Source organism: Crocuta crocuta, unplaced genomic scaffold, assembly GCF_008692635.1.
Source record: "Crocuta crocuta isolate KB4526 unplaced genomic scaffold, BGI_CrCroc_1.0 scaffold126, whole genome shotgun sequence".
NCBI classification, from domain to species: Eukaryota; Metazoa; Chordata; class Mammalia; order Carnivora; family Hyaenidae; genus Crocuta; species Crocuta crocuta.
In genome coordinates this window covers 2,535,974-2,548,039 of record NW_027531000.1, presented here as the reverse complement: position 1 = coordinate 2,548,039, position 12,066 = coordinate 2,535,974, and the positions used below count along the sequence as shown (strand labels likewise).

General features: G+C 40.1%; 1 protein-coding gene and 1 long non-coding RNA gene across 2 annotated transcripts in view; one reads left to right on the top strand and one right to left on the bottom strand.

Moving 5' to 3' along the window:
- LOC144236937 (uncharacterized) overlaps positions 1-12,066 on the bottom strand; it is a 101,799-nt gene that overhangs the window by 12,115 nt on the left and 77,618 nt on the right. The gene's annotated exons all lie outside the window — the stretch shown is intronic.
- The window catches only part of TAFA4 (TAFA chemokine like family member 4), a 168,591-nt gene that overhangs the window by 142,535 nt on the left and 13,990 nt on the right, over positions 1-12,066 (top strand). The window contains exon 4 of the mRNA XM_077770588.1: positions 7,277-7,432. Within this exon, the coding sequence (XP_077626714.1) occupies positions 7,277-7,432 (156 nt within the window). The remainder of the gene's footprint in view (positions 1-7,276; positions 7,433-12,066) is intronic.

Here is a 12,066-nt window from a genome sequence, read left to right as displayed (position 1 = left end):
AAGTAAAAGCTCAAGCCCAGGAGGCCCTCTGTAATCTGCCCATTCACCCTCCATTATCTTTCTGGCATCTACTATTAATTTTTCCTTCTCTCACATAGCTCTACCTATAAGGGCCTCTTTTCCACTGATGCCTTCAGGACTTACTCTCTTACTGCTTTAATTTCTCACTCCAGTGTTAGTTTCTGAGGCCCTCCCTACTTTAAATTGTATCTTTCCTGCTTTGCGTTTCTTTCATCACTAAAATATGAGAAGTCCTTGAGGAAGAGAATATTTGGGGGCCTGTTTTCTTCAGCATTGTTTCCGTGTGCTGGCATGGAGTACATGCTCAACAAATATTTATTGAATAAACGTGTCAACAAAAAACAAGTCATTTATTCAACATCCACGGTTTTTCAACTAGCTTAGTATGTTCATTAAGCACTTTAAAATGCATAACCATCATGTGAGGTAGATAATAAACTCTTTGTGTCTGAGGAGAGTGAGTGTCTCTGTGGAATTACCCGAGTCTGCAAGATGGCACGCTAGCTCAGCAGTTCTGACTGTAAGGCTGTGGCCTGCTCTGTGGTTACCAGAAGTTGAGGAGAAGACCATCTCCTCCTTGGGAGTTTTTTGAGATATTTTCTTTGGTCTCTCCACTTCTTGAGACCAGAGGCCAAGTCTCTTTTTTATTGCTCTACAGTCATTGTCTGCAGGAGGCCTGGTGCCTAGTATGGGCTCAGGGCTCAGAAGATCCTTGTCACCACAAGTATGTTACCAAGCTTGTCCAGCGAGTCCCATGGCTACCATAGTTTTACATCGGTACTAGGATAGCCCTTTTTNGAACCACAACCAGGAATACTAGGCATGTTTTCCAAAGGCAGTGACTAGCCACTGCCTCACTGCTCTCATTTCATGAATTCTTTTCAGCATTCTCTTTCCTCTGTGGTGCTTTCATGGAGAGAAAGGCTGAGAATGCCATAGAGGAAACCACACTCAAATCAAATAAATGCCTTCTAAGAAGATCACTGGAGTGTGAGGCTTTCTTTTAAGGGTGTATATTCTTGTGCTGGGCAGGAGAAGGAAGGGGGGAAAGGGATTTGAACAAAAAGAAAAGGATCCAAGGGAAATAATAGCAGGAGGCAAGTCACCCTAATCTGATGCCTCCTGTCTCTCGATCATCTTTCAAGTAGTTTCAGCCAAAGAACAGAAGGGGGCTAAACAGAATATTTTAAAACTTCATTTGCAATGAAGTTTTGTATTTTATCTCTTTAAAAATGGAAGAGCCTTCACTGCATTGAGACAAATGGGCATTTCCTTTGTTGTTTGCAACATCTCTAAAAAGCATAGTTAATAAGGGGAAAAAAGCATTTAAACAGTTTACTCTTCTGATAAATTTAATCTGTGGTCTATAGCAATTGCATTGTAATAAATTAATGTTTTCAGAATGATCCTAATACTTTGGATGATGTCCACATTAACTTCAGGTGAATGAAGAACTAAATTTCCTATATTTTATAGTCTTGCTAATATCTTTTTATATCTTTTTTGTTTTGTTTTGTTTTTGGAAAGAAAGTATGCCACCTAATTGCAAGGTCAAAAGTGTGGAAAGGCGTCAAGGAACAATGTCAAGTTTCCCCACTTAGAAGATAGGTCTTCTAGAGCACTGAGAACAGTGTCTTGTCCATAGCATGCTGTATCCAAATGTTGGCTAAATAAATCGAAATAAATATCCTCCCTTCTACCTACCCAGACAAAACTGGCAGTGAAGTGACCCAGCAGCTCACAGGGGTTAAGAGACAGCATCAAGAGGATAGTGTTTTGTTTTTTCTTTGGCCAGTTTTCCTTCAGAAAGCAGCTGTACTCCTGGATAACTTAGTCTTATCTTTCTCAGATCATACCTTGAAACAGTAAAGTAAATCCCATATGGAAAATTTCAGCTGCAACCTCTCTTACATATGCATATTTAATTTAGTTTTCAAGATGGATCCCCAACCAAACTGTTCCCTGTTGCGGAAGAGGGAGATGTATCTTTAAGTAAGTGAATTTACTGGCAGTGGCCACTGTTTGGTACTAATATTCTTGTACAAGGCATTGTACATCATGTCATGCACAAACAAGAAAATTTCTTGTCTGTTTTAAAAGCTTTAATGTTTCCCCCACGTAACAGGACTACACTACATAGTTGTCTGTTTATGGTGGTTAATTTTCTATAACAAGTTGACTGGGCCCTGGGATACCCAGTACTTAGTCACACTTTGTGTGTTTCTTTGAGGGTGTTTTGGATGAGTTTTGCATTTGAACTGATAGACTGAGTAAGGATTTAATGTGGGTGGGCCTCATCCAATCAGTTGAAGGCCTGAGTAGACAAAAAGGCTGATCTCTCTCCCCTCTCCCCTGAGTAAGAGAGAATTATTCCTGACTTTGGATTGAGACATATCTTACCCTGCCTTTGCAAGCTGAAACATCAGCTCTTGCTGAGTTTTGAGCCTTCCAGTCTTTGAGTTGGAATACCATCACTGGTTCTCTTGGGTCTCAAGCCTTTGGACTCAGACTTGAACGGAACTTTTGGCTTCCTGGAGCCTCCATCTTACTGACCTACCCTGAAGATCTTAGGAATATTCAGCTTCCATAATCATGTGAGTCAGTTTCTTATAATAAATATGTGTATATACAAGATGAACTGCTCAAGTAAGTACAATCTGATTTCTGTGCATAGCAGCTCACAATGGATCCTTGTCCTTTGCTGTCATTCCTTGAGCCCTTTTAAGTACTTGTTTCTGAATACTTAGCACCTCCGCCAGAATCTGTAGACTACAAAGAAAGAAGGCAAATTCTTATTCAAAGACCACAGTCCAGTGTTACCAGTACACAGATGATTAGAAGGAGTGTCTGTACAGAGTCCCACAAACACTGTTGTCATGGTGGGCAGATGTTTCCAGTGGGAAACTGAGCCATGTCTTGTGACTGATTTGCTGAGGTGGAGAAGCCATTTTGGCTCCACTTGGTGAAATAGTAGTTACTGCAGCTACTACCTCTCCCCTGCATCCTAGTCTAGAGACTGCCTGAGTTTACATCTCTCCTTTTGTCAATTTCTAGTTGTGTGACCTTGGGCAAATTAATGTCTGTACATTTTGTTAAATGTACAAAAGGAATAAAAATAGTACCTACATCATAGCATTTTTATAAGATTACATAGGAAAGTATTTGTAAGGAATTTAAAACAGAGCCTGAAAACTACCCTATTTTATCAAATCTAAGAGGCCATCAATTGTGAGACAGACTGCTATTTTGTGTATTTCTAAGAAAGAAAAGCATTGCCAATTACAGTGATAAGATGCTATCAGTCATCATAGCTCCTGAACTGTTTAAAGATGAGAAAAATATGTATCTTAAAAAGCAATGAAGTACAGTAGTCAGTGTTCTATATAAGTGAATACAATTCTAGACCAGCAAGCTGATTATTCAGAGACAATTTTGAGAAGGAAAAAAAAAATCTATTTGCATTTGTGGATGCTTATCTACATAGCAGCAAAATTCTAAGCAACTATAATATTAGTAAATGTCCAAATCACTCTTCAACTATTTTAAGTTGCTAAAACACATTTCTTTTATTTTCCTAAGGAGGTTTAGTGCTGTCTTCATGACTCTCTAGAGTCATTTAAAATCGAATTAATGTGGGACCCCTGCGTGGCTCAGTCATTTAAGCCTCCGACTCTTGATATTGTCTTAGGTCATGATCTCACAGTTTGTGAGATCGAGCCCTGCATGGGACTCTGCACTGACAGAGCAGACCCTGCTTGGGATTCTCTTTCCTCCCCTCCCCTGCTCATGCTCTCTCTCTCTCTCTCTCTCTCTCTTAAAATAAATAAAAACATCTAATTAACGCATGATGGCTGTTATATAAATGGAATATTTGTGTCCCTCCTACCCAATTTATTTTTTTTTAATGTTTTTTATTTATTTCTAGGAGAGAGAGAGAGAGAGAGAGAGAGGGAGACAGCGTGAGCAGGGGAGGGTCAGAGAGAGAGGGAGTCACAGACTGAAACAGGCTCCAGGCTCCGAGCTGGCAGTCAGCGCAGAGCCCGACGCGGGGCTCGAACCCACGAACCGCGAGATCATGACCTGAGCGAAAGTCGGACGCTTAACCGACTAAGCCACCCGGGCGCCCCCCTCCTACCCAATTTATATGTTGAAGAGCTAACGCCCAAATGTGACTATATTTGGAGACAGAGTCTGTGAGGAGGTAGTAAAGGTTAAATGAAGTCATAATGGAGAGTTGGTGTTTTTATGGGGGCGAGGGGAAAGAAGAGACAGTAGAGTACTCCATCTTTACCATGAGAATGCCGCTGGGTGCTGCAAGCCAGAAGGAAAGCTCTTACTGGGAACTGCATTGGCCAACACCTTGATCTGTTGTTTAAGCCACCCAGACTGTGGTAATTTCTTGTGGCAGCTGGGCAAACGGCAACAGTGGCCATCGGGGAGAGGAACACACTCTCGGAGGACTGAGGATGAATTCACCCTGCCCCCCCCCCCCCACATGGCTAGCCATTCAGGGAATGTTTGACCCGACGGCATTTGCTTGCAGTTGGAAACCAGAGAAACGAGCTCCTCACCAACTCTTTGAAGGCCTCACTTTTCTGCTGACGCAGCACTAAATTCCCATGCTAGTTTCCCAGCATCGTAATTATGATTTGTTTTTTATTTAATTTTTACAATTGTGTACAACAACCTATGGGAAATCAGCATTCGTGTTTATACATTTAATTAGGTTTATAGTTTTAATCACTTCCTAATGCTTTCTTCTGTAATAGATTGAAAACTTTCTCTCATGATGGTGGTTTGATTCTCTGGGAACTGGATCTGATTTTATGTGTTTTACAAATGAAACTTTCTCTTAGTATTTGTTCTTGCCAGCGTTTGAAGTTTGCTTCCACCAACAGTTAACACAGTACGGCAGAGGAAGGGTGAGAAAATCTTCAGAATAATAGGTTGTTTTGTGGAAGGGCTAACTCTATTAAAAATATTTCATAATTCAGTTTTTAAACTAGTTTTGTGATTTGAAGCCCCCATACCAAACAACAGAAACCAAGCAAAGCATTAGTCCCTGGTAATCTTTGGGGAAGCCTGTTTTAATGAGTAGATGAGATTGCTTGTAATTCACAGAACAATTTATATGTAAATCATACATGTGAAAATTGAGAGTGCTCAAGGGTGCTTGAAAAGGTTGACTTTTATTAATGACTTCTAACCATTGTCTCTAAAATCTTTACGTTGTTTTTTATCAGAGCAGTGGTATTAGTTATCTATTGCTGTGTAACAAATTAGCCTAAACCTTAGAAGCATAAAACAATCTACAAATATTATTTCCTACAGTCTCTTCTTTCATCATCAGAAATCTGGGAGTGTCTTAACTGGGTAGTCTTGCTCCAAGGTTGTCTGATGGCACTTAATCTGTTGGCTGGGGTTGGAGTCTTTGAAGCCTTGACCAGGGCCATAGGAACCACTGAGGGACAGTCTACAAAGTAACTGGCATGTATTCTTTAAAAATGTCAAGTTTGGGGCACCTGGGTGGCTTAGTCGGTTGAGCATCCGACTTTCGCTTAGGTCATGATCTCGCGGTTTGTGGGTTCGGGCCCCGCGTCGGGCTCTGTGCTGACTGACAGCTCAGAGCCTGGAGCCTGTTTCAGTCTGTGACTCCCTCTCTCTCTGACCCTCCCCTGCTCACGCTGTCTCTCTCTGTCTCCTAGAGATAAATAAAACAAAAACAAAAATAAAATAAAAATGTCAAGGTGAAGAAAGATAAAGGCTGAAAAGTACTAGCTGATTAAAGAAGGCTAAAGAAATGTGACAACTAAACACATCACAGATCCCTGGGCTAGATCCTGAACAAAGGGGATAATGTCTCTAAAGCACATTATTAGAACAACTGGCAAACCTGTAGATTATATAACAGCATTATGTAATAATATTTTATCAGTGTCAAATGTCCTGATTTTGATAATTATGTAAGACAATGTCTTTGTTCTTAGGAAACACACACGAGGTGTTATTTAAGGGTAAAGGGGTATCATGTCTGCGACTGACTCTCAAATGGTGCAGAAAGATACATGAAAGAGAGTGAATGACAAGGCATATAGAGTCGCATGTTAACAATAGTGAACCTGCATATAAGGTCTTACATTATTATGCTATTGCGGCTGTGACAAGCGACCACAAGTTTAGGAGGTTGTTTCTGTAAGTCAAAAGTCTGGCACAGTAGCTGGTTTCTCTGCTCAGAGTCTGGCCTCTGGGTTAAAATCAAGCTACTAGCAGGACTGCATTCCTTGTGGGGGCTGTGAAGAAGAATCTGCTTCCACAAGTATTCAGTTTGTTGGCTGAACTCCATTCCTTGTGGTTGTAGGACTGAAGCCACCATTTCCTTGCCTTTTGATCGCTCCATCTTTAAGCCGGCAGTGGTGCTTTGAGTGTTTGTTTCCAATCAGCTTTCCCCTTCTGCTTCATCTGTTTGCCTTCAAGGGTTCATGTGATAACATTAGTTCTATCTGGACAGTCAAGGAAATTTTCCTCCTCTTAAGATCAACCAGTTAGTGATTTAAAAAAAAAAATTTTTTTTTTTAGATAGCCTCTTGAACATTTATTAGAAGAATAAAAAACAGATTTAACTGATAAGCAAATGTTGGTAGACAGTAGAATATGGACAGGTCTGTTGTTGAATATTAAAATGTCAGATACAAGGAAAGTCCTTTCATGTAATTACTAGACTCAAAAGAAAATTATAGAATTCTTATAAGGTAGATATAACCATATTTATAATTGATGGAAGGTCCAGACTTAATTATAAAATATAAACGCATTTCCTTTTATGTTTATTTATTTTTGAGACAGAGAGAGAGGAGAGAGCACGCATGGGTTGAACTTCCCAACCGCAGGATCATGACTTGAGCCAAGATCAAGGGTTGGACACTTAATTGACTGCACTACCCAGGTTCCCCTAACCAGTTAGTGATTTTAAATTATATGTACAACATCTCTTTTGCCATGTAAATAACGTAATGTAGCTGTGGTTGTGATAGGAGGAGCTGAAGTTCCTGGGTTCTCAGGAGATTTTGTTCCCCCCCCAACACTATTCGTACCACCTTTATATATATTTAAATTACATCAAAGGGAAAAGTTACAGAGATTCATAAGCTTGGAACAGGAAGTTAGAAAATGGAGTCATAGCATCATTCATCTGTGTGGTACTTTGATTTTTCCCTCACAGCACTGGGTCTGTCTTTCTCCCCCTTTTATCCATCAGGTCACCACCAAATCAAGCAGGGGACCTGTGAGGTGGTTGCTGTACACCGGTGCTGTAATAAGAACCGCATAGAAGAGCGATCGCAAACCGTCAAGTGTTCCTGCTTCCCCGGACAGGTGGCTGGCACCACTCGGGCTCAGCCTTCTTGTGTTGAAGGTAAGACCTTTCCAGTCCGTTTTCTCCAGTCTTGCAAAAGGTGCCTCAAACTACCAAGAACCTCCTTGCTTTACTGTCCTTTCAACTCAAGGAATACGAGGCTGATTCTGGATTAGTGCTGCTGTAAAAATGAACATAATTGTAACTCCACAAATTATTTGGTGGATAAGGGAAGTGGTTAATGATATTTCTCAAGCGGTACCAGTGGGGAGTTCTGTTACTAGACAATCAGGGAGATAGGCTTTGAGTTTTTTCTTGCCTAACTGTCTGTCCAAATCATATGCATCAAAACCGTTGTCTCACTAGACAGAATTTTCTCCCTGATCTCAAGCTCTCAATTCCGAAGCAATTAGCAGCCTGATTTTCTCACCTCATGTTTAATGTTACAGACTTCTGTTCTCTTTATATGTACTTGACTATTTTAACAAACATTTATAAAATATTTTCTCTGGAGCATCTTCCCTGAGAAAAGTTTGGAATCACATGTCATTTACTTTTTGTCTCCAAATCCCTTAGCAGAGTGCTGTGCCAATGAATTTAAAAAAAAAAAAAAAATGAATGAATGATTTCTTTTGATGCCCCTGGCTGCTTCTAGCAGACACCTTGTTAGAAACAAGTGTCATTCCCCAGGGGAACGGATTCATGAGGTTAAGCCTCATAGTACTTGCTCTATACTGGCACGAAAACTCCCTGAAAGTGAAGGCTTCCAGTCTTGATGCAGGTCTAAAGGTCAGCCATTAAAATGCATATATGCATTCTTTACTCCAGAATCACACAATCCAGAATAATAATTGACTTTCCCATATCTCACCTCCCCTATCAAACACAGGCACAAATTTATGGCCTGGATGGTCACTAGGATTGTGCATCAGCATGATCTCAGTGACAGTTAAAGCTGGAAAGTAAATATGGCCAACTTACCATCTACAGTTCTTCACAGAAACCCTGGGGCCAAATGCGTGGCTGAATTCAGATTTTTTAAAGGCAGCATAGTACATAAGCATCTGTTACCTAACGAATCTACTGTCTTTTCCGGTTGTACCCCGTACTTAGAGATGCCAGTATGTCTTCAGTGCAGTATATAGAATGTTCGTGCAGAACAGGAGAGGGCACGATGACCAGCCTCATGTTAATTCAAATCAGGTTTTGTTGCCATTGTACAGAACTCCTGTCCATTTTCAGAGCTTTTTGGATTTGGGGATAACAGACAAAGGATTGTAATCTATAAAGGAAGATATTTAACATTAAAAAAAAAAGACATTTAAAAGAAATTTGCTAAGTTCTTCTTTCTCCTGGCTTCTGAAGCCTGGCATATTCTGGCTGTGTCTCCTTCCTCTCTTTCAACTACACTACTCACATCTAAGTGGGGTCCTTTATGCTCCCTTTTTATTTTTTAGAGAGAGAGAGAGTGTGGGGTGGGGGAAGGGACAGGGAGAGCAGAAAACAGAGGATCCGAAGTGCATTTTGCGCTGACAGCAGAGAGCAGGGCTCAAACTCAAAAACTGTGAGATCATGAGATCATGAACTGAGCCAAAGTCGGACACTTAACCGACTGAAGCCCCAGGTGCCCCACTTTACGTTCCCTTTTCTCCTGCACTTGTACCTATATCCTGGCCTGGGGCACTGCCTTCTGCCCCACAACACACATTTTGTCTATTTAATTCCTCCTCTGTGTCCATATTTCCTGTATCTCCCTGTACATCCCGTTCATGACATGTATCCTGTTTTCAGATCTGTCTGAATGTGTGCCTTTCCATTAGTCAGCAGGTTGCTTGAAGATGACAACTGTCTTTCTTACTTCTTTCTACTTACCCTCGCACTGGCTGGTGCATGAGTGACTTGGGCACAGTGGAGAACATAATCATATTCAGGAATCACAGATTATTTTCAAATGAATGTGTTTGTTTGCTGTGTGGATTGTAAACTTCCTCGAGAATTTTGAATTATAACATAAACTCTACATTCTATCCAGCATAGAATCTTTAGATTTAAGAAGTCTTCTACATTTATCTCAAAGCATTTTTATCGGGATCCCGAAAATACAGATGGGGTGGCAATCATATTTAGTATCTTTCCCTTAATAAAGAAAATATTAATACCTTACTCTGCAGTAGCTTGCTTTACTTTTTATATATATTATTTGGGCCAAATCCCCTTTGGCCACCACTGTAAGAATAACTGCATTTATGTGTTTGGTCTATTAATTTTTTTGGCCTATTTGTATATTTGAGATAGTTCTCAAGAAAATGTGGTACATTGCAGTATAAATGTGTTTTACCCAAATGGTATCACACTGTATATTTCTTAATCCAACCTGTTACCAATATTATGTTGCAGAGATCTTTGTGTGCTAGTACAAACTGACTTGTTATTTTTACTTGCTCCATTAGCGTTCCATTGTATGGCTGGGTTATAATTTGTGTACCTCTTCCTCTACCGAAGGACATTTTAGTTGTGTCTGTGTCAAGACCAACAGACTCACAGGCTAATTAAATGATTTCCTTACTGTCATAGGATCAGTAAGTGATAGAGATCAATTATGTGGTGTCTGATGTACAGTAGAATGTTCTGTGATAATGTACATATTCTTTATATCTCTTAGCTACATGTGTGGTTGCATTTATGTCCATGAAGATTGGGAACCACTAACCACATGTGGCTGTTGAGCATTTGAGATGTGACTGGTATGGATTTAAATTTAAATGGAACTTGTAACTAGAAGCTTTCCTATTGGACACCGCAGGATCAGCTTTGTGTACATATGTAACTCATGAATACATTTGTAGCCAGAAAATAACCACATTCTGAAGGATAGAATTATGAATGTGTGTTAATATTTGTGTCGCCGCACCTAGCATAGCCTGGCAAACTGTCAGTGTTCAATCAATGTGTATTGGATCGAAGTCACAGAGGAGGTGTTGGAAGTTGTAGTTTAGGCTTTAGTTAGGATGGTATCTGTTTTCATATCCTTCTGATCTTCTATTCCTTATCTGAATGTTTCCATTAGGGCTTTTTAGCTTTATACCATAATAATCTTTATCCCATAATAATTATGCAGTATCATGCTGTTAGTCGGTTTGTGGGAAGACCTAGTCTCTGCTGATCTGTTCCTCTTTTCTTATTTGTCAATAAGAATGTGGAGAGGATCTAAAATATAAAATTCACTTGAATTTACATTTAAATTAAAAGCAAGAAGACATTGGAGCGGGGCACTAATTAATGTTGACATTGAAAGTGGAATCTCCTTATTCATTTCTGTTAATCTACAGCACAGATACTTGTCTTGTGTTTCCATTGCTTTTATTAGTTAAAATGGGAGAAAAATTAGCTTTTTTTTTTTTTCTCTCCAAGTTTTTTTTCTTGGTTATAATTAACTTATAAAATCCTGTGTCATTGAAATGTGTCTGTCCTGCACATCTGGGATTTGGGCCCTACAGTAGACAATTATGTGCTGGTAGGCATGTTTCCATTTGGATCTTCAACTGCCACGTAATATATGGATGCTGTTTAATGACAGGACCTGTATTCTCCACCTTTATCAAAATACCACTCTACAGAGATAATGCTGAATGGTTTATGATAAAACGAGATAAATGTGTACTATGGCAAAGCTTCATTTATTTCATCAAAGTGAATGCTTCCTAAGCATTGGATTTAAAAAAGACTGATAAAAGCTGAGAGATGGGAGGCAGCTATTATTTTTCCTTCTTCTGATGCCCTAGTTTGTTTTCCAAGATGTCACAGATCGCTTAGTTAAGTCCTAGAATTCCATGTTGCAGACAACTTGCATGGCTTTATGGGCTGTGTGCTAAGGTACAGAGTCTGTCTCCAAGATGTGATTTCACAAGGTTTTGTGACTGGGTATGTTCTTGGTACCAACTAAAAGACAAAGTGGGTTTCTGAGTTTTTCCCAGCGGCAGTGGAGTGAATGACAGCAAGTGGGGGAGGGGTGGGGAGGAGAGAGAATCTGAAGCAAGCTCTGCACTGTTGGCGCAGAGCCTGTTGTGAGGCTCAAACTTAGAGTCAGACCCTTAACTGACTGAGCCACCCAGGCACCCCCAAAGATCAGTGTTTCTTAACCAGAGGTGATTTTGGCCATCCTAGGGATATTTTATGATGTCTGGAAATACTTTGGATTATATACTGGGGGAGGAGGTGCTACTGGCATCTAGTGGGTTGAGGCCAGGGATGCTGATCATGATGTTATCATGTGCATATATACAGCGACAATCAAGAATTATCTGGCCTCTTATGTGCTAAGGTTAAGTAACTGCCTTAGAGTTAGGTCCCTGCTGCCTAGTACATGGTTGTACTTGTGTGAGCTTGCGCATACTGTAGAAGACGAATTCAGATCACAAAAGATCATTCTGTACCTGTTTATCCACAGCGTCACTCAGTACTCTGTGTACTTGGTGGAAATAACAGTACCTTGTTATGTGTGAAGTATGTGAACAAGTGAACTTTAACAAAAATGTGTTCTCAGGACTGCCTTTTTGCGTGTTACCTGGGTCAGGTTGGAATGGCTTCTTTTCTTGAAATAGCAAATATAAATTGGCAGCTTTTTGCACCTGCCTTTTTTTTTTTTTTTTTTTTTTTTTTTGAGAGGAAAGAAAAAGGGGGGGGGGAGGGGGGGG